We start from the raw sequence: 24,108 nt of genomic DNA, 5'->3' as shown, positions 1-24,108 counted from the left end.
TTAAACTTAAAAGCTTTTGCACAGCAAAGAAAACCATAAATGAAACAAAAAGACAACCCACAGAATGGGAGAAAATATTTGCAAACAAAGCAACCGACAAGGGATTAATTGCCAAAATATACGAACAGCTCGTGCAGCTTTATATCAAAACAACAAAAGACCCAATCAAAAACTGGGTGGAAGACCTAAATAGACCTTTCTCCAAAGAATACATACAGATGGCAAAGAGACACATGAAAAGATGCTCAACAACACTAATTATTAGAGAAATGCAAATCAAAACTACAATGAGGTATCACCTCACACCAGTCAGAATGGCCATCATCAAAAAATCTACAAACAATAAATGCTGGAGAGGGTGTGGAGAAAAGGGAACCCTCCCACACTGTTGGTGGGAGTGTAAATTGATACAGCCACTATGGAGAACAGTATGGAAGTTCCTTAAAAAACTAAAAACAGAGCTACCATATGACCCAGCAATCCCAGTCCTGGGCATATATCCAGAGAAAACCATAATTCAAAAAGATACATGCACCCCAAAGTTCGTTGCAGCCCTATTTACAATAGCCAGGACATGGAAGCAACCTAAATATCCATTAATGGATGAATGGATAAAGATGTGGTACATATATACAATGGAATATTACTCAGCCATAAAAAAGAATGAAATAATGCCATTTGCAGTGACATGGATGGACCTAGAGATTGTCATACTGAGTGAAGTAAATCAGACAGAGAAAAACAAATACCATATGATATTGCTTATATGTGGAATCTAAAAAAATGGTACAAATGAACTTATTTACAAAACAGAGAGTCACAAATATAGAAGACAAACTTATGGTTACCAAGGAGGAAGTGGGGGATAAATTGGGAGCTTGGTATTGCCATATACAAACTACTATATATAAAATAGATAACTAATAAGAACCCACTGTATAGCACAGGGAACGTTACTCAATACTCTGTAATGACTGATATGGGAAAAGAATCTAAAAAAAGAGAGGATATATGTATAACTGATTCACTTTGCTGTACAGCAGAAAATAACACATTTTAAATCAACTATACTCCAATAAAAATTAATTTTCAAAAAAAATCATAGGATTCCAGGAAAAAAAATATAACTCATCTTCACAAAACATATTTTAGTAAAGGTCTGGAAACCCTGCAGACCTTTAAGCATTGGGAGTCTCAGAAGAAGTAGATTTATCTGAATTTACAGTGACCTACATTGAGACTTTAACTTTCTGTTTAATAAAAACTATGGACTAGTCAGTTAGTGTCAGGTTTCCTAGAAGCAGGGTCTGAAATGAGGATACTTTTGTCAGTGCTTTATTTAGGGAGCACTCTCTGGAGGAACCTACAAGGAAGTAAGAGAAGCAAAATAGGGAGGAAGATAAAGCTAAAGAAAATATGATTTCAGGGCTTCCCTGGTGGCACAGTGGTTGAGAGTCCACCCGCCAATGCAGGGGACACGGGTTCGTCCCCCAGTCCAGGAGGATCCTGCATGCCATGGAGCGGCTGGGCCTGTGAGCCATGGCCGCTGGGTCTGTGCGTCCGGAGCCTGTGCTCTGCAACAGGAGAGGCCACAACAGTGAGAGGCCCGCATACCGCAAAAAAAAAAAAAAAAAAGAAAAGAAAATATGATTTCAGGTAAATGCTAGCCTTAGCCTGATACTTCGGGGAAACTCTAGAGTAAAAATTGTGCCTCAGAGTCTTTCCCACCTGAGACAGTGGATCTGGGCTTTTAGATCCATGTAAAAATTAGGCACTGGCTGAAGGGTTACCCTGGGGGATGGGGTCGAGTAACTCCCAGGCAGCTCAATAACTGAAAGGCAATTCTCCAGAGAAGGTTACTAATTCTTGCAGTAGTATCTCAAGAGCCAGGGAACCAACAACCCAAACTGAAATTATAAAGGAATTCTGGCCAGGGACTGGGGGTTGAAAATTATAGCTGAAAAGTTCCCAAACCTGAAAAAGAAACAGAAATTCAGATGCAGGAAGCACAGAGGACCCCAAACAAGATGAACCCAAAGAGACTACATCAAGACATATATGATAATTAAAATGGCAAAAGGTTAAGATAAAAGGAGAATTTGAAAGGCAGCAAGAGAAAGATAATTGGGAGATTGGGATTGATATATATACACTAATATGTATAAAATACATAACTAATTTTTAAAAAGAGAGAGAAAGGTAGAGTCATACACAAGGGAACTCCCATAAGGCTATCAGCTGATTATTCTGTGGAAACCTTGTGAGCCAAAAGGGAGTGACAAGATATATTCAAAGTCCTGAAAAGGAAAACCTGCAAACTAGGATACTCTACACAGCAAAATTATCATTTAGAATTGGAGGAGAGATAAAGAACTTCTTAGACAAGCAAAAATTAAAAGAGTTCATCAATATTAAACACAACATAAATGTTAAAGGGTCTTCTCTAAGTGAAAAAGAAAGGCTGTAATCAGAAGTAAGAATCTACAGGAAAGGAAAACTCCCACTAGTAAAGGTAAATATACAGTAAAGGCTGAGGATCAACAACTTAACTAAGCTAGCGTGAAGACTGAAAAACAAAAAACTGTAAAATCAAACATAACTACAATAATCAGTAGTGGGATAAACATGAAGATGTAAAATATGACAACAATAATAAAAAATGTGGGGGAGGGAGTAAAAAAATGTAGTTCTTTAAGAATGTGTTTGAACTTAAAGGACTACCTGTTTAAAACAAGTAGATAGAGTTATAGGTCAACATATATGAACCCCATGGTCACAACAAATCAAAAAACTACAACAGATACACAAAAACTACAGCAAAAGGAACACAAACATAACACTAAAGAAAAATCATCAAACCACAAGGGAAGAAACAAAAAAAAGAAGAAATACAGAGAACAACTACAAAAAGAACCAGAAAACAAGTAACAAAAGGGCAATAAATACATATCTATCAATAATTACTTTAAATGTCAATGGATTAAATGGTCCAATCAAAAGACATAAGGTGGATAACTATATTAAAAAAAACAGGACCCATCTATATGCTGCTTACAAGAGAATTGCTTCAGAGCTAAAGACACACACAGACTGAAAGTGAAGGAATGGAAATAGATATTTCATGCACATAGTGACAACAAGAAAGTGGGGGGTAGCAATTCTCATATCAGACAAAATAGACCTTAAAACAAAGTCTAAAACAAAAGACAAAGAAGGGCATTATATAATGATAAAGGGATCAATACAAGAAGAGGATATTACACTGATTAACATATATGCACCCAATACCTGCATTGGGTGCATATGTTTTTATATAAATTTTAAATATTTTATTATTTTATATTTATATAAATATACAAAAAGCAAACATTAACAGACATAAAGGGAGAAATTAACAATAATATAATAATAGTAGGGGACTTTAACACCTCACTTACATCAATGAACAGGTCATCCAGACAGAAAAAATAAGGGAACAGTGGCCTTAAATGGCATAATAACCAGTTGGACTTAATAGATACCTACAGGAAATTCTATCCAAAATCATCAGAATACACATTCTTTTCAAGCACAGATGGAATGTTCTCCAGGACAGATCACACACTAGGCCATAAAACAAATTTCAACGATTTAAGGATAAAAATTAAATCAAGCATTTTTTCTGACCACAATGTTATGAAATTAGAAATCAATTACAGGAAGAAAAATGAGAAAAGCACAAACGCATGGAGACTAAACAATATGCTACTAAAAAACCAATGGGGGGCTTCCCTGGTGGCGCAGTGGTTGAGAGTCCTCCTGCCGATGCAGGGGACACGGGTTCGTGCCCCGGTCTGGGAAGATCCCACATGCCGCGGAGCGGCTAGGCCCATGAGCCATGGCCGCTGAGCCTGCGCGTCCGGAGCCTGTGCTCCGCAACAGGAGAGGCCACAACAGTGAGAGGCCCGCATACCGCAAAAAAAAACAATGGGTCAATGGAGAAATCAAAGAGAAATCAGAAAATACCTCAATACAAATGAAAATAAAAACATAACTTTCCAAAATCTACGGGATGTGGCAAAAGCAGTTCTAAAAAGGAAGTTTATAGAAATACAAGCCGACCTCAAAAAATATGAAAAACATCAAACAAACAACCTAACCTACCATCTAAAGGAATTAGAAAAAGAAGGACAAATAAAGACCAAAGTTAGCAGAAGGAATGAAATAATAAAGATCATAGAGGGAATAAATAGAGATCAAAAAAAGAAAAGAAAAGAAAGGATCAAGGAACCAAGAGCTGGTGTTTTTAAAGATAAAAAATTGACGAACTTTTAGCCAGGCTCATCAAGAAAACAAGAGGAGACCCAAATAAACAAAATCAGGCATGAAAGAGGTGAAATAACAATCAATATCACAGAGATACAAAAAATCATAAGAGAGAAGGAATACTACAGTTATATGCCAACAAACTCAACAATCTAGAAGAAATGGACAAATTTCTAGAAACATACAAGCTTCCAAGACTGAGTCAGGAAGAAACAGACAATGTGAACAGACAGATCACTATTGGTGAAATTGCATTTGTAATTTTAAAGAACTTCCAGCAAGCAGAAATCCAGGATCAGATGGCTTCACAGGGGAATTCTACCAAACATACAGAGAAGAGTTAATACCTAACCTTCTCAAACTATTCCAAAAAATTGAAAAGGATGGAACACTCACAAATTAATTCTACAAGACCATCATCACCCTGATACCAAAACCAAAGTCACTACCAAAAAGAAAATTACACCCCAATACTGCTGATGAATATGATGCAAAAATGCTCAACAAAATATAAACAAACCAAACACAATATACAGAAAGGATCAAACACCATGATCAAGTAAAATTTAGTCCAGGAATGCAAGGATGGTTCAATATTTGAAAATCAATCAATCTGATACACCACATTAACAAAAGGAAGCATAAAAATCACATATTCACCTCAATTAATGCATAAAATTCATCTGACAAAATTCAACATCTATTCATGATAAAAACTCTCAGCAAAGTTGATATAGAGAGAACATAAAGGCATCCAAATTGGAAGGGAGGAAGTAAAACTGTCACTATTTGAAGATGATATGATACTATATAAAGAAACCTTTAAGTCTCCACCAAAAAACTATTAGAACTAATAAATGAATTCAGTAAAGTTGCAGGACACAAAATTAACATACAGAAATCTGTTGCTTTTCTGCACACTAATAATAAACTATCATAAAGAGAAAGCAAGAAAACAATTGTTTAAAATTGCATGAAAAAGAATAAAATACCTAAGAATAAATGTAACCAAGGAGGTGAAAACACTCTGAAAATTATAAAAGATTGTTGAAGGAAACTGAAGACGATATGAAGAAATGGAAAGTTATCCTGTGTTCTTGGGTTAGAAGAATTAATATTGTTAAAATGTCCATATTACTCAAAGTAATCCAGAGATTTAATGTAATCCTTATCAAAATACCCATGACATTTTTCACAGAACTAGAACAAATAATCCTAAAATTTATATGGAACCACAAAAGACACCAAATAGCCAAAGCAATCTTGAGAAAGAAGAACAGAGCGGGAAGTATCATGCTCCCTGACTTCAAGCTGTACTACAAACCTACATTAATCAAAACAGCATGGTACTGGCACAAAAACAGACACATAGATCAATGCATGAGAGCAGCCCAGAAATAAACCCATGAACTTACAGTTAATTACAACAAAGGAGGCAAGAAACAATGGAGAAAAGACAGTCTCTTCAATAAGTGGTTTTGGGAAAACTGGACAGCTACATGTAAAAGAATGAAATTAGAATATTTCCTTACACCATATAGAAAAGTAAACTCAAAATGGATTAAAGACCTCAATGTAAGACTGGAAACCATAAAACTTTTAGAAGAGAACATAGGCAGAACACTCTTTGATGTAAATTATAGCAATATTTTTCAAATCTGTCTCCTAAGGTGAAAGAAACAAAAGCAAAAATAAACAAATGGACCCTAATTAAACTTAAAAGCTTTTGCACAGCAATGGAAACCATCAACAAAATGGAAAAACAACTAGTAAATGGGAGAAAATATTTGCAAATGATACAAGCGATAAGGGATTAATATCTAACATATATAAACAGCTCACACAACCCAATAGCAAAAAAAAAAACACCAAACAACCCAATCAAAAAACAGGCAGAAGACCTGAACAGACATTTTCCAAAAATGGCCTACAGATGGCCAACAGGCACATGAAAAAATGTTCAACATCACTAATCATCAGAAAAATGCAACTCAAAACCACAATGAGATATCATTGTTATACACTCAATGTTACAGACATTCGTTTTATTTTTTATATTACACATATAAGTGATAACACAGAGAATTTGTCTTTACCTTACTGACTTATTTCTGTAAGCATAATACCCTCTAAGTCCATCTGCTTTGTTGCAAATGTCAGAACGTCATTCTTTTTATGGTTGAATAATATTCCATTGTATGTATATGTATGTGTGTGTGTGTATATCTTTATCCCTTCATCTGTTGGTGGACACTTAGGTTGCTTCCATATCTTGGCTATTGTAAATAATGCTGCTAAGAACATTGGGGTGCATGTAACTTTTCGAATTAGCGTTTTCAGGGGTTTTTTGGGATATGTATACAGAAGTGGAATTGCTTAATTATATGGTAGTTCTATTTTCAGTTTTTCTGAGGAATCTCCAACTGTATTCCATGGTGATTGTACCATGTATACAAACAGAAACAGACTCACAGATATAGAGAACAAATTAGTGGCTACCAGTGGGGAGAAGGAAGTGGGGAGGGGCAGGATAAGGGTATGGAATTAAAAAGTACAAATTACTATGTATAAAATAAGTAAGCAACAAGATTATATTGTACAACACAGGGATATGTGACCATTATTTTGTAATAACTTTAAATGGAGTATAATCTATAAAAATATTGAATCACTATGTTGTACACCTGAAACTAATATATTATTAACCAACTATACTGCAATTTAAAAATCAGTCAATCAATCAATCAGGGGATGTAAGGTACACATAGGGAATATAGTCAATAATACTGTAACAAACAAAAATGAGATATCACCTCACTCTTGTCAGAATGGCTATCATCAAAAAGTCTACAAATAACAAATGTTGGCAAGGATATGGAGAAAAGGGAATACTTGTACACTGTTGGTGGAAATGTAACTTGGTGCAGACACTGTGGAACACAGTCGGAGGTTCCTCAAAAAAACTAAAAATAGAACTACTGTATGATCCAGCAATTCCACTTCAGGTATATATCTGGAAAAAACAAAACACTAATTTGAAAGGATACATGCACCCCAATGTTCATAGCAGCACCATTTACAATAGCCAAGACGTGGAAGCAACCCAAGTGCCCATCAACTGATGACTGGATTAAGAAGATGTAGTATATGTATGTATGTGTGTATATATATATATATATATATATATATATATATATATATATATATATATATATATACAATGGAATATAACTCAGCCATAAAACAGAATGAAATTCTGCCATTTGCAGCCATAAGGATGAACCTAGAGAATATTATGCTTATGAAATAAGTCACATAAAGAAAATACTTATGATATCACTTACATGTGGAATCTAAAATATACAAATGAATGTATATGCAAAACAGAAATAGACTCACAGATATAGAAAACAAACTTGTGGTTACCTAGGGGAGAGGGAAACAGCTAGGGACAAATTAGGGATATGGGATTAACAGATACAAACCTAGGGGAGAGGGAAACAGGTAGGGACAAATTAGGGATATGGGATTAACAGATACAAACTCCTATATGTAAAATAGATAAGCAACAGGATATACTGTATAGCATAGGAAATTATAGCCATTATCTCATAATAACCTATAATGGAAGACAATTTGTAAAAATACTGAATCACTATGCTGTACATCTGAAACTAATACAATATTGTAAAACAACTATACTTCAGTAAATAAATATATACATATATACCAGGATGAATAAATTTTTAAAAATAATTATAATTGTATACAAACTTTGTAGGGTAACAGATGGTAACTGGACTTACTGTGGTAATCTGAAAATACTGGTAAAAAAATACTGAATCACTGCATTGTACACCTGAAACTAATATAATATTATATACTAATTATAGCCCAATAAATATGTTAAAAATAATAATAGGTTAAAAAATTAAAATGGGCAAATAGTTTAATAGACATTTCACCAAAAAGGTATTTAGATAGCTAGTAGGTCATGAAAGATGCTCTACAGCATTTTTCATTAGAGAAATGCAAATATAAGCTAAAATGAGATATCAGTACACACCTGTTAGAATAAATTTAATCAAAACAGACAACATCAGGTGTTGACAAGTATGTGGAAAAACTGAATCATCATATATTGCTGATGGGAAATGTAAACTAATAAGTCACTATGGAAAATAGTGTGGCAGTTTATTACTATGATAAGCATAAACCTACCATACAACACAGCAATTTCACTTCTAAGAATCTACCCAAGAGAAAGAAAACTATATGTCCATACACAAATATTCATAGCAGAATGACTCAAAATAGTCAATATCTGAAAACAATCTTGAATTTAACTGGTAAATGGATAAACAAAATGTGTTATCCACATCTATTAAAAAATAAAAAATTTATGAAGTATTGATGAATGTTGCAAAATGGATAATCTTAAGTGAAAGAAGCTCAATCCAAAGTCCTGCATATCACATATTTCATTTTTATGAAATGTCTAGAAAATGCAAAATTATAGAAACACAAAACAGATCAGCAGTTGCCAAGGGCTGGGGATGGAAGCAGAGAAAAACGGCACATAGGCAGGAAGGAACTTAAGGCAATCAAAATGTTCTAAAACTGGATTTTGGTAATGTTTACATAATTCTATTCATGTACTAATGATCATTGAGTTGTACACTGACAATGGGTGAATTCTGTGGTGTATACATTGTACTTCATTAAAACTGGTAAAAATAAAGTGTTATCAAAAGATTGGCCACTTATAAGCAAGGCTTGCTTTTTCGTATTTCTTTTTTTATCTCCTAAGGCTCTTTTAGCATGTAGTTATGCACACAAGTCCAGAGAAATATCTGTTAAATAAATCAATGAACAGGATGAAATATTGCCCTTTCTAAGAAAAATAATAGAAGAAAGGGTTTATATTCTCTGAGAACTGGTAGGTACAAGGGTAGAGACTGAGGAAGCAGGTTTTAGTTAAAACAGATTCTCCTTAACCATTTTGGAGAAAATTATTCTCTTCATTTGAATCATCTAGATACCATTCAGATAATACCCTAATTCTTTTACATTATATTCTCTCTTTGAACTTTAAAAAATGGTTTTACCATCAGGAAATGACAAGTGTTAGACAAATTAGAACATTCTGATTTATATGTTTGCTTTTACCATCAAAACTTTAAATTCCTTATCAATAGTAATATTGGTTAGTTATATTCATACTATAATGGAATTGATGTATTTCACTGCTATGTAATAAAAATAAGAAATTTCATATAACAACATTATGGAAAATCTCTTACATTTTCTACTTTTGAATTATCACTTGTATTTGCTTGGATTTTCTCTGGAAATATAATTTGTAGAAATGAATTTTGAAAACCTGAAGAAAGAAAAAAAACAGTTAATAGCTGTGCTTTAAACTTGACTAAATATTTGTTCAGGTTCTTTTATAAGACTTGCTTATGCAAATATGAGTCATCACTGTGTACTCCTATAGAAATCTTGAAAACACTTTGTTTAAAAACAGGATAGCTATGAAACACTAAAAGGGGGCATGGAGAGGTATTCAACTTACACAAAATTTGCTGTTCCTGAAGAAAAGTCAACAAATGAATTAAAAAATATCAAATATATACTTCAAGAAGACTTTCCTGAAATAAAAGATTTGAAACAATAGACTAGAAAGTACACTGCATTTCAGGAATAACTGATAACAATTAATTAAAACTGAGACATATTCTACTAAACTTATTGGATGTCTAAGAAAGAATCCTATGGGCATATGAGCAAAAAGGAAAAGTGAAAATCATATTGGGCATAAGAAGAGAAAAGCAGGTTGGCTTGAGATTCTTTAAAAACATTATTCAATGTTAAAAAACTGAAGAACTATGTCTTTAAAAAATATTCAGGAAAAGAAAGTGTGGACCCAAGAATTTTATACCCAGCAAAACTGGCATTCAAATATACAGGCAAGGGACAGCTATTTACAAGCAAAAAATCAAGGAAAATAATTCACAAGTGCCTGTCACAAAAGGCAGACAAACTTCTCCCAATAAAGGCATCAATAGAGTTGAGGTAAAAGGCCTAGCTGTGAGCATTAAAATAAACTTAAATATAGAATATAGGCCAAAACAATGGTGGGAATCATCACTATTTAATAGGATGCAAGTGTTATGAACTATGATGATAAAGACATAACAACATATTCAATAATGTCAGGAAGGGTAGCAGAAGAAGAGAATTACCATATGTGAATACTGTTTTCCTTAAATTTATTGCAGTGTGGTTCCCAAAAATGTTAAAAAGCTGAAAATAAAGTGGTAAAAGTAGAAACATATTGTTTAATGGTATAAAAGCACTAAGATTTTTTAAAGCTATAGTCATATAATAAAGAGGAGAGCACAAGGTGGAAAGAAGTAGTAAGAAATAAATTTCCTTACACTCACAGTGAGGAATCCCTAGTTACTACCTAAATTTAAAATTAAATCTAATATATAAAACAGATTATAAATATTCCAAATTAAGAAAAAGAAAGAGCATACAAACACAAGGCATCCAGAAAATAAATGAAAAAGTCACAGATTTTTATGGTGAAAAACATTTATCAAAAAAAAAGCATGAAATCAGAAAAGTATGATATAAGTAAGAAGCACTAAGATTAAGTATCTCAGTCATATCAGTAAATGTGAGTAGGATGAAGTGACCAACCTAAAGAAAAACTCTCATACTGGAGACAGACTCTTGTCAGCCCAGAGGCAGGACCAGAGTAATCTATGAACAAACCTTACCTCATTAGTTTTCACCCATATATTTACCTTCCCAGTTTGCTGCCCTTGGAAGCCTAAAACTGCCTTCCTGTGTCTGTCACTTCTCTACAAATTTAATATTTTCTGTTGAAGATAAGCTGGAACTCAAAGCTGCCATTTTGAGTTACTTTTGGTTTAAGTTTCTCCCATGATGCATGCTGTATGCATTAATAAGCTATTTTTCTGTTATCAAAAAAAAAGAAAGAAAAATTCTCAGATTGGATCCACAAAATCAAAACCCAATTACTCAGACCTTTGGTGGAATATTAAACACTGGCTTTAAACTAATAATGATTTTTTTTTTTTTTTTTGGCTGCGTTGGGTTGTGTCATGTGGGATCTTCATTGCAGCATGCAGGATCTTTCATTGTGACACTCGGGCCCTTAGTTGCAGCGTGCAGGCTTCTCTATAGTTGTGGCATGTGGATTTTCTATCTCTAGTTTTGGCGCTCGGGCTCCAGAGTGCATGGGCTCTGTAGTTTACGGCACGTGGGCTCTCTAGTTGAGGCGTGTGGGATCAGTAGTTGTGGCTCATGGGCTTAGTTGCCCCATGGCATGTGGGATCTTAGTTCCCCAACCAGGGATCGAAGCCACGTCAGCTGCATTGGAAGGTGGATTCTTTACCACTGGACCACTGAAGAAGTCCCCTAATGATGATTTCTGAGTACCTAAAATAAGACTGTGGTCCACTTCAGGAAAAGATATATGATTAGCAGAAGAAGTCAGGTGATGAATGGAAGTTATTAGGTTCACATCTATGAACACACTCATGGGTCTACAAGTTCATCTTATCATAATCTGCCCAATTATGGAAGAGTGTGTCAAAACAGATATAATCAGTAACTTGTGGAATGCCCATCTTGTCTCCCTGACCCATAGAATGAGGATTGTTATGGTAGGGAGGGCCAAATGGAAACCTCTGAATATCACCTGCACCACCACCAAAACATTAAACCAAAAATCTTTCTATACCAAGAAAGTATATACAAGGGCAATGATTTCTGTTATTTTACTTGTTTGATCTGTGCAAATGATAGATAAGCAATAGAGAATGACAATGAGTTGTCTTAAGTGTAATCAGGTAATGATTGCAATAACTAATATTGTTCCAAATATGGTCTCTTTACTGAACCAAATCAACACAGGCATTGGCACCTGTATGTAGCCATTAATAGAAAAAGGTGCTGTTTTCTCTAACCCAATAAGCAGGATATGCCAGGAGCAAGCTTCCATTTTTGCTTAGTAGTGATGACGGTATACTTTCACCAATCATATTGCCTCAGATGCCTCAGATCTTTATCATCTGGTTCTTCTTCTACCTGGACCCTAAAAATCTCACTGTCTGTGGTAGATAGAATAATGCCCCCAAAGATGTCCTTTTGGACTGCTGGGACAGACATTCTGCTGCCTAGCCCAAACACCACAGTGGTATTTTCAATAGAATACTCTTCCGGTATAGTTCCCACAGTATCACTAGATATTCTTCCCTGCGTTGTGACCCTAGGCACATTGTAGCATCTATGTAGCATCTAAATCTGTCTCTTTGGTACTTTCTAAGGTTTTGTGATCCTAACATTCTTTTGTATGTGATATTATATATCTGGAAAACCCAAAAGAATCATCATAACTATTATTTTAAAAAGAGGATTTAGTAATGTGACTAGAAACAAAGCACATAAACCAATCATTTCCCTATACACAAATAAAATAGTTAGAAAATAACCATTTACAATAACAACAAAAATTGTAAAATACCCATGTAAATAAATTCCTAAAGGAATATATATAATTTAAATTTTTAAAAAACTTTAAATTCTAAAATGGTTCATAAAAATAGTCAAATAAATTGAAAGCTATATCCAGTTCTTGGAATATAAAGATAGCAATTTTCTTTAAATTACTTTATAAATTTTATGAAATCCAATGAAAAAGTCCACAGGACTTTTCTGAAACAACATAAGATGACTCTAAAGTTCACATGCCCAAAAAAAAAAAAAAATAGAAATTGACCAAAATTTTCTGACGAAGAAAATTAGAGGGACGTAAGCTAGAAATAGAAGGAAATTGCCTTAACTAGAAAAAGTACCAAAAAGCAAACATTAAAAATTGTAAATTATGAAATACTACAGAGAAATTCAAATAAAACTAGGTAACAAAGTCTATTATCACTGCCATTTTCAAAAATGTTCTGAATGCCCTAGTTAATATGATAAAATGATAACAAGAAAGAAGGGCATAAATGTTAGAAAGGAAAAAACAATATGTCATTATTTGCAAACGATATAACTACCTACTTAAAAGTACTTAGAGAATCAATAGAAAAACTCTAAACTACTATAATTAAATCAACTGAAATAGGCATCATCAAAAAAAATTAATGAAATAGGATATATGAAAAGGTAGGCTTTCAAATCACTGGGGGAAATATAGTCAATGGATAGTGGCAGGAAGACTGAATATCCATTTGAAAAGTAATTAAGTTGGATTCATACATATGTATATATATAAAGAATAAATAAAAATTATTTATGTTTATATATATAATATGTACATAAATACATATATATTCAAAATCGATTAAGATTCAAAGCCCAGAAGTCTTAAAGGAAAAGATAAACATATTTGCATACATAGAAATCTTTTAAAAATCTTTAAAGATGTAGGAAAGATTGGAAGAAAATACAAAGTATAAAAGCCAAAGAACTGTGCTTCCCTGGTGGCGCAGTGGTTGAGAGTCCGCCTGCCGATGCAGGGGACATGGGTTCGTGCCCCAGTCCGGGAGGATCCCACATGCCGTGGAGCGGCTGGGCCCGTAAGCCATGACCGCTGAGCCTACGCGTCTGGAGCCTGTGCTCCGCAACGGGAGAGGCCACAACAGTGAGAGGCCCGCGTACCGCAAAAAAAAAAAAAAAAAAAAAATAAGCCAAAGGATTAACATCCATAATATGATTTATGATTAAAGGTAGCTAACTCACTACATGTTTACCTCTTCTCTCAGTGAAAACCCTCTGAAAGTAGACAAAGGAAAGGTGCTATCATCAGCTAAGAGGTCTGAAACAATTTTCTGGAAGATAAGCTAACGATGGAAGTGTGATCACTGTTGAGAGATTCTAGAAAAACTCTAAAACAGAAATCAGATGTGATAGATACAATAGAAAGTATTCTTTCCCATTGGTATACTTCTTAGGAACTAACCCTAGACTTAGCCGTGTAACTTACTTTGGTCAATTAGATAATAGCAAATGTAACAGAAGCAAAACTGAAAAGTGCTTGTGCACTGTGGCTTGTCCTCTCACTGCCTTGGAATCCTGAAACCACATGTAAACAAGCCTGAGCTGGCCTACAGGAGGGTGAGAGACTATGTGAAAGGGAGCCAAGGGACCCTAGCTGAACACAGTCCAACAGACAGACCAGTGCGTGAGACCATCTGGATCATCCAGCTGCCAACCAACTCAGGAGCTGATGACAGATCCAGGAAAGAGCACCGATGAGCCACAGATTACATAAGCCAGTCCAAACCAGAACAACAGCCCCACCAGCACACAGAATCATGTGCTAGAACAGAGGCTGATGAAGGTGAAGTTCTGTTTTAAATAGGGCTCACTGAGAAGATGGCATCTGGGCAAAGAACTGACAAAGGTGAGGAGGGGAACAAATGAATATCTTTGGCAGACCATCCCAGGAAGAAAAAGTATCAAGCGTAAAGGTCTTTGGGAGGAACTGCCTGGCATGTTTGAAAAGCAGCAAGGGAGCTACTGTGGCTGGAGTAGCACGAGCAGTGAGGAAGAGAGTAAGGGGTGAGGCCAGAGAGGAGACAAGCTGCTGAGATCCTGTAGGGCATTACAGGTCAGAGTTAGCACTTTAATTTTTATTCTTGGTGAGATAAGAAACCATTGAAAGATTTTGAGCAGAGGGCGGACATGAGCTGACTTAGATTTTAACAAAAAAACTTCATGTTGAGAATAGGCTGAAGGATGGTGTGTTAGTTACCTATTGCTGCATAACAAATTATCCCAAAATTTAGCAGCTTAAAATAGTGAACATTTATTAATCACTAGTGTCCTTAGGTCAGGTATCTGGGCACAGCTTAACTGAATGCCTCTGGCTCAGTGTCTCTCACAAAGCTACAGTCAAATTGTAGGCCAGGGCTGCAACCATTTCAAGGCTTGACTAGCATAGGATCCACTTCAAAGCTCACGCACTTAGCTGTTGGCAGGCGTTGGGTCTTTCCAGGCTGTTAATGAGAAAGCTCAGTTCCATGCCACACAGGCCTCTCCATAAGGTTACTCACAATATGACAACTTGCTTCCCTCAGAACAAGGGCTCAGAAAAAGAGAGACTGAAAGCGGGCACCCAGGACAAAAGACACAGTCTTTCTGTATCCTAATCTCACAAGAGACATCCCATCATCCTGACCACATTTTATTCACTAGAAACAAACCATAAAACACAGCTCATTCCGCCTGCCGATGCAAGGAACACAGGTTCGTGCCCCGGTCTGGGAAGATCCCACATGCCGCGGAGCGGCTGGGCCCATGAGCCATGGCCGCTGAGCCTGCGCGTCCGGAGCCTGTGCTCCGCAACGGGAGAGGCCACGACAGTGAGAGGCCCGCGTACCCTCCCCCCAAAAAAAGCAGCAAGAGAAACACAATTTGTTATGTACAAGGGAACTCCCATAAGACTATCAGTGGATTTTCAGCAGAAACCTTGCAGGCCAGAATGGAGTGGAATAGTATATTCAGTGTACTGAAAGAAAGAAAATTCCACCTAAGGATACCATACCCAGCAAAGCTGTCCTTCAGAATTGAAGGAGAGATAAAGAATTTCCTAAAAAAAGTTAGAGTCCATCACCACTAGAATGGCCTCACAAGAAATGTTAAAGAGAGTTCTTCGTACTGAAACAAAAAGACACTAATTTTAAAAATGAAACATATCCTTACCATATGATCCAGCAACAGCACTCCTTGGTATTTACCCAAAGGAGCTGAAAACTTATGTCCACACAAAAACTTGCACAGAGATATTTATGGTAGCTTTGTTCATACCTGTCAAAACTTGAAAGCAACCAAGATGTCTTTTAGTAGGTAAATGGATAAGTAAACTGGTATATACAGACAATGGAATATCCCTCACTGCTAAAAAGAAATAAGCTATGCAGCCCTGGAAAGACATGGAAGAACCATAAATGCATATTACTAAGTGAAAGAAGCCAATCTGAAAAAGGCAACATACTGTAAGATTCCAACTATATGACATTCTGGAAAAGGTAAAACTATGGAGACAGTAAAAAGATCAGTGGTTGCCAGGACTTAGAGGAAAGGGAGAGATGAATAGATGAAGCACAGAGGATTTTTAGAGCTGCAAAACTACTCTGGGGGATACATGTCATTATATATTTGTCAAATTCCATAGAATGTAAAATACCAAGAGTGAACCCTAAGGTAAACTATAGATTTGGGGTGATAATGATGTACCAGTGTGGGATCATCAATTCTAACACACATACCACTGTGGAGCAGGATGTCTATAGCAGAGATTGTACATGTGTGGGGACAGGGGTATGTGAGAAATCTCTGTACCTTTCTCTCAGTTTTGCTATGAACCTGAAACAGTCTAAAAAATGAAGTTTATTCGTTTTTAAAATGGTTGAAGATGGTAAATTTTATGTTTTGTATATTTTACCACAATTTAAAATAATTTTAAAACAAAGGTATAAAGGAGATGTGGCACATATATACAATGGAATATTACTCAGCCATAAAAAGAAACAAAACTGAATTATTTGTAGTGAGGTGGATGGACCTAGAGTCTGTCATACAGAGTGAAATAAGTCAGAAAGAGAAAAACAAATACCATATGCTAACACATATGTATGGAATCTAAAAAAAAATATATTGGTTCTGAAGAACCTAGGGGCAGGACAGAAATATAGACGCAGACGTAGAAAATGGACTTGAGGACACGGGGAGGGGGAAGGGTAAGCTGGGACGAAGTGAGAGAGTGGCATTGACATATATACACTACCAAATGTGAAACAGGGAGATCAGCTCAGTGCTTTGCGACCACCTAGAGGGGTGGGATAGGGAGGGTGGGAGGGAAACACAAGAGGGAGGAGATATGGGGATATACGTATATGCATAGCTGATTCACTTTGTTATAAAGCAGAAACTGACACACCTTTGTAAAGCAATTATACTCCAATAAAGATGTTAAAAAAGAAAAAAACAAAGGTAATGCATTAAAAAAAAGCAGATGGGTAAAACACCCATTAAAGTTCAAAATAGACCAATGGATTTTAACATAACATATTAAGAAAAAATCATTGATATGTTTTAGATTCCACATTGCAACTAAACTTTACCATTTATCAAGTGTGCATTTGGTGCAGTATCCAAAGAGGAATACTGGTAGTTACCTGAAAAGGCTCATAAACTACTCCCTTTTCCAACTACATAAGCTGGATTTTTTTCATATACTTCAAACAAAACATTTGGCAACACACCGAATGCAGAAGTAGATATGAGAATCTAGCTGTCATCTATTAAACCAAACCTTAAAGAGATTCACAAAAATGTAAAACAATGCCACTCTAAATTCTTTATTTTGGAAAATACAGTTTTTATTTTTTAAATGTGTTACGTTAACATATAATAGGTCTATTACTGTAATTGAGCGGGACCCTATGGGGCTTTCCCAGGACAGAACCCCCACCCACCCACCCAATGTCCTCTGCCTGCCTCCTGTCTGTAGAAAAACTTTAGTCAAAGAATACATTCAATCAAAGAAGTGAAAAAAAAATGCAGAACCAAAGGAAAGCAGTCAAACAAGACAAAATAATAACAGTTTAGCCACTAAACAAAGTCAAGGACCTTTAGTTCCTCTTCAAGAGCTATAGATAATATTCTGAGCCATGTCCTTTGAGCTGTTTTTCAGACACTGAAACCCTCACCAGGTGGGAGAAGTTAACTACATGATGACCAGACTGCAGCCAAGACATAAGCTGCTCCATCTTGCACAATTCCAAGAACTGGCCTCAAGGAAATGGGAACCAACCCTGGAACTGAAGATTAACTGAACTTAATCAAGATGACACTGATCAGACCACCACATGACCAATTTCATGATTGTGGGAGCTGACTGTGGTGTTCTGCAGGTCGTAGCCCCCTCCCTCTGCCTATACATCCCTGAAACTCCCCTTTCAAAGCTCTTGCCCCCTGATCAACAACTAAGCTGGTTTTTGGACACGCATCTACCTTCTCCCCAGGCGGCCAGCCTCCTGAATGAAGCAACCTTTCCTTTCCTACCAATACCTGTCTCTCGAGTACTGGCTTTCGAGCCACGAGCAGCCAAACCTGAGTTCAGTAACATTACTGTTGTTTTTTAACGAATTAATAAAAATTCTTAAATTTCTACATTAATTTCTAATATGACAAATACTGACGAATATAAGCAAAACATAAAAGCTCTCTGAGAACTTCAATAATTGTTACATTTTTGTTCATTTCTTTGCTGAAAGAAACATTCCGAAAAGTTTCAGAAACACTGTATTTAAATGTTGCAGGTGTTATGGTGAAGGTGTGTCCCCCCCCCCACAGCTTTCCTATTGAAGCCCTAACCCCCAGTGTGATGGTATTTAGCAATGGGATCTTTGGGAGGTAATCAGGGTTAGATGAGATCATGAAGATGGATCTCTCACGATGGGTTTCACGCCTTTGTAAGAAGAGACAAGTGAGTTTGCTCTTTCTCTCTGCTCACAAAGAAGAGGTCACGTGAGTACACAGCAAGAAGGGAACGGTCTACTAGCCAGGAAGAGAGACCTCACCAGAGCCCCACTAGGAGAGCATCCTGATTTCAGGCTTCCTGCCTCCAGAACTGTGAGAAAATAAATCTCTGTTGTTTAAGCCACCCGGTCTAGGGTATTTTGCAGGGGGAACGGGGGGTGCCGTCCGAGTTCAGCAGTGTAGCATGTAACAGCAAAATGACTGGAAACAATCCAATAGTCCTTTAATAAGAGAACTGGCTGATAAATTGTGGTACCTCCAAGCCACAGAACACTATGCAGATGGGGGAGGAGAAGACAAGATATTCCATGTACTGACACAGAATGGTAAGATTCAGAACAGTGTATAAAAAGGGAAGGAAAATAAGAACATATCTTAAAATTTTACTTGCATCTAAATCCCCCCTTAATATATTTTAAAATTTTGAGGATTCTCTGTAACCGTTCCCCGTATTGTCACAATGTCAGCAATCGAATATTTTTTTGGTGTTGCAGGACAAGTTATTGAATGCAGGACAAATTATACTGAAACAGATGATATCTGAGGAGACGCAGTTTTCTGGAGTTTGAGTAGAGTTCATGAAGTTTCTGGGGTGCTTCTGAGCGCAAGAAATTGTGAGGTAGTTTTGTGAGTGCCTAACAGACCTACAAAAAATGGCTGCCCCAAACCCAGATTCAGAGAGTCAGAGCGTCAGAGATTTAGTCCTTGAGCTTATTAAAAGTATCTTCCTCTGTCGTGACTCAGTTCTGTATCCCTACGGAGCGCCCAAAAACGGCCCGCTTTCCTGACTGGCAAAAGAAACCTAAAAGCAGGGAAGGGCGCCGAGTTTTCAATCGAGTCGAGGAGCAGTTTGACCCAAGCAGGTACGCGTGGGAAGAAGGAAAAGAAAAATCTTCCTCCTCCCCCTACCGGAGTAACAAACAGGGCACCCTCGGGCTTACCGGGTCTTGACGTTAGCAAGCCACGGAGCCCCGCTAGCAACATCATTAGGCGGAACATTTCGTGTCCCCTGCCTTCCAGCGGAGACTTGAGCCCTACTGCCGTTGGCCGTCCGTGAGCGGCGTTCTCGCGAGACTACGGCACCTACCGGAGGGCCCGGTACTCAGCGCCCCGTCCACCAATCGCCTGTAGGGCACGCCCCCTTTATAGTCGTGCGTCCGGGTGCGCAGGGAGCTCTTTTCCCAGCAGCCCGCTTTACCCGATGGCCAGTTTTCTGGAGGTCCCCTACCACCCCAGCCCTCTCCGTCGCGGTCATCGTCCCCCACAAACTTTTCGCTTCATGTGGATGGACCTAAAAGAACTAACATTTATTGTGCGCTGTTTTGTATCAGACACTACTTGCTGAATTTAAAACTATGCGCATACGCACACACACACACGAATTACACATTCATATTTCCTAAAGCTGAGGTTTTTTAATTAAAACAACAACAACAATAAAAATCCAGATAGATTTTAAAACGATTCCAAGAAAGGGAAAAGTGGGTAGATTTTGGTATCTTCGCAAAGTACCTTATGGTTTTTTTCCATACCCACTGCCCAAATACACCTTGTAACCAGGCTGTGTCTACTTTTTCCTCCAATCAAAAAGGCTCTCCCCAAACCGTTGGCTAAAATTCATGTGATGGCCTGCTCTTGTTCAGTAACTTCTCAGTACAATAAATATTCATTCATTCATGTAATGAATGAAATGGACAAGATTTTTGCCCACAATTACAGTACATATGTTCCAGGAGAAAATTCTAGCCGAATTCCTCAATAGTATTCAAAATTTTCTAAATTCGGAGCCCAGGCTGCTGCCTTTTTTCTTCTATCCCCAGTGCTGGGACTACTTACGACTTCTGGTCTTTCCTGAATGAAAACTGCCTTATTACCTTGGACTGCAATGCCTCCTCCCTCCCAGACTCACCCCGCAGTCTCTACGTATATGCACTATCCTTTAATTCTTTTCAAATCCCCAAGAATGAGTTAATCTCTCACACCAATTAACAGAACGGCAGATACACAAACTAAAAGGTCCCGTGGTAACACAGAAAAGTTCATTTGGGGAATCACCACATCTAAACTCACAGTTGAGATGTGATTTTATGGATGCATAGGATTTCAACAGGGTAATCTAAGCCTGCAAAAGAATATCATGAGCATAAACACGGCAACAAAAATACAACTGGCCTCTCGGTATCCACGGGGAGATTGATTCCAGGACCCACTGTGAATACCAAAATCCCCAGATGCTCAAGTCCCGATGTTGGCCCTCTGATTTCCGTACCTGCAGATTCAACCAACCATGGATACTGAACTATTTGCCAATTGCGGTTGGTTGAATCCACGGATGTGAACATGCAGATATGGAGTGCCACTGTATTTTTATTGGAAAAAAAAAAAGCTTGTAAGTGGATCTGTGCAGTTTAAACCCACGTGGTTCAAGGGTCAACTGTATACGCATAGCTTGCATCTCAACAGGAACAACAAATGCAACAAACAACAACAACAACAAAAGGGGTAGTTGAGCCAAAAGCCGGTTTCACCTTGCTTCACAGCATTAGAACCGTTACAGTAAATGCTTAGACTTGTTAATTAGTGGTAAGTACTTTGAATGAATTTCCAGTTATTTCACTTCTTTGTCATTTCCTTCTCCGCAACCTTTCCTGTTTAAATCTTTTAAAAAGCAGACTTTATGTCATTCTTACTTGTGTATATGGCTCTCTCTATAATGGGAGACATGTCTCATCCAGAGCTTATATATCGCGGGACCTAATGACCTACTGTGGTACCTGCAAGATGGTAGAGTTTCAGTAAACATTTATAGAATTTAATAAAATCTGATCTGTGCTTAGAAAACCTAGATCATGTTTTACTATATGGTTAGAGACCCAGGCAGCTGCCTGATAGAAAGGGAAAATGCAATACCTCGAACAAGGTAATAAGCTTGTGAACACATACAGCGACACCAAAGTTACATACAATTTATCCTTGATTATTAAAACATCTTTAGCAGATGGCAAAGAATACCTTTAATATTTTCAAATTTTTAAGTGGCATCTGTGACCAAGAAATTTTACAATTTTTAATAAGAATCCAAGATAAATCAAGGACAAACCTAAGTGAAAAGAATATAAAATATGTAAAAATATACATAAAAGCAAAAGAAGTTCAGACTGATCAACGGTCTTTTAGAAAAACTTTCTAAATATTCAAAGATCCAAGGAATTATCTAATTCTGAAAAAAGTTTTAAGTTGCATAGTTAATATATTACCAACTGTGAAATTTCAGTGATATGAATGACAATTGCAAAGCTGTGCAAAAACTGTGGGACTATCTCAGTGACAAACACAAACATTTTTGGTCGTATATTAATTCATTCAGAGATTTAAATTGAAATGAGGAATCTTTATTTGGGACTGTTTACAATTTCTAATATGTACCTGATTGTTAAAATAATGTACCATCTTCAGAAGACAGATATGTGTCTTCTTCAAAACCAATCTGTTTTTCTTTTTAACAAAAAGCCACTGTTCACAATTTGGCAGAAGTCTGGAAAATTAGTGAGATAGTATCTGTAAACGTTTGACTAGTAGTTTTACCTAAAACTAGTATAATGTTTTAATTAATAAGGTTATAAATAGCAGAGTATTTAAGAAATTACTGGGCAACACAAATCAGAATTTCAAGTATTTTATTTATTGTAAATCTTTTGTTTGTATATGTATGTATACACAAACCAAAATTTTTTTAAAAACTAAAGAAATTCAGTTAATAAACTTATTAATAAACTTTATTATGAAAAATTACCAAAAAAATTTAGGTGCTTAAATTTTTATCATTCATACCATTTCTTCCACAGTAAAAATTCATTTTTTATCATAGCTGGGACAATAACTCAGAGATACCACTAACTTTTTTGCACTTATCTAAGAAAACTTTTTCTTCCTTCATTCTCCAGCCTAATTTCTTTAAAAATATTAGTGTCAACAGAGACATTATCAAGCACACCTTAGTAAATGTAAACATTCTAAATTATATTAATAGCAATCTTTGAAGTTTCAGGTTTTGGACTTAAAATTAAAGTGCTTATGAAATTCTCAAGTGGTTTTATGATAGCTCAATTGATTGAAGATATTATAATTGTTCCTGCTTTTTATTACAGCCAAGAATCAACAGCGTATCTGATTAGTTCTATTAAATACTTCGTACCTTAAAGTTTATAATTTAAAATAATGCTACTGTAAAAGGATGCTATGCTTTAACATGATTCATAATAGAAATTCTATTATTAAATTAACTTTTCTAATATTCATTATCCATAGATAGATCCACAGAATCTATTATCCATAGAATCCATAGAATCATATATCCATAGAATGTTCATTAAAATGGAAGATAATAACTGTGTGTAAGTATACACATACACACTCTTAGTGTGCTTTTGCACTTTTAAATTTATATTATGATATCTTAATTCTGTATTTTGTGCATTCTTCTGAAGACAGAGTATTCCTTTATTCATGTAGTGAATGAGATACACAAAATTCTAGGGTGTGATGATTATTAGTCTGTGCAAGATTAAAAATATTAGATATTAATTGACAGCTAATTAGTTTTCACAGGTATTAGATAATTACATGTTCAATCAGAAACTACATTAATGATAACTAAGGTCAAAATTCAGAATTACATTTAAGAACATAATGACAAAACTTAAACCAATACAGTTAATTTGAGAATCATTACAATAATGTGTTCAAATAACATAATCCATGTCAGGTGCATTAACCTCACAGATGACCGAATAAAATGTATACAGTAATGGAAATGAAAATGTTATTCTAAATTCCCTGGCTTTACTGCATTTCTTCTGATTCTCATTTCCCACTACTCAAGTTCTGTTTTTCTGTATTAATAAAGTTTGTTTGGTGGTATTTTGTTTTCATTCATAATTGCAGCAGGAAGAAAGGTTTTTTAAGAAAATATCAGGAAAAAAGAAGTATTAGCTCAGTTCCCTGAAGATGTCTGCAAAATGAAATGTTAAAAAAAAAAAAAAATCAAGTGAGGGAACTATATAAAGGAGGTGGAGGAGCAGGACGAGCAGGAATTAAATTTCCCTGAGATGATACTTTCGGTTGTGGTGGAGGTGGCCTGTGAGGGGGAAGAAAGACAGTTAATCATATGTTTCAACTGTATGAAATAATGCTACCTTAATTACAAGCCCAACA

The 24,108-nt window shown here is 36.1% G+C and overlaps 2 protein-coding genes across 7 annotated transcripts in view; both read right to left on the bottom strand.

The window, feature by feature from the left end:
• The window catches only part of ADAM32 (ADAM metallopeptidase domain 32), a 196,240-nt gene extending 176,295 nt beyond the window's left edge, over positions 1 to 19,945 (bottom strand). For all 6 annotated transcript variants that reach the window (XR_009530789.1, XR_009530788.1, XR_009530790.1 and 3 more), the window contains exons 1-2: positions 19,836 to 19,945; positions 9,609 to 9,688 (exon numbers count right to left, since the gene is read on the bottom strand). Coding sequence is in view for 3 of the 6 variants with exons in the window: in XM_060085926.1 (XP_059941909.1) it covers positions 9,609 to 9,688; positions 19,836 to 19,893 (138 nt within the window). In the remaining 3 variants the exon portion in view is untranslated. The remainder of the gene's footprint in view (positions 1 to 9,608; positions 9,689 to 19,835) is intronic.
• Positions 19,946 to 22,670: 2,725 nt separating this feature from the next.
• Positions 22,671 to 24,108, bottom strand: part of ADAM9 (ADAM metallopeptidase domain 9) — a 105,247-nt gene continuing 103,809 nt past the window's right edge. Inside the window, exon 22 of the mRNA XM_060086204.1 lies at positions 22,671 to 24,031. Coding sequence (XP_059942187.1) covers positions 23,938 to 24,031 — 94 coding nt within the window. The 3' untranslated portion in view covers positions 22,671 to 23,937. The remainder of the gene's footprint in view (positions 24,032 to 24,108) is intronic.

This window comes from Mesoplodon densirostris, chromosome 20 (genome assembly GCF_025265405.1).
Source record: "Mesoplodon densirostris isolate mMesDen1 chromosome 20, mMesDen1 primary haplotype, whole genome shotgun sequence".
Classification (NCBI taxonomy): domain Eukaryota; kingdom Metazoa; phylum Chordata; class Mammalia; order Artiodactyla; family Ziphiidae; genus Mesoplodon; species Mesoplodon densirostris.
This window is presented reverse-complemented; position numbering and strand designations above follow the sequence as displayed.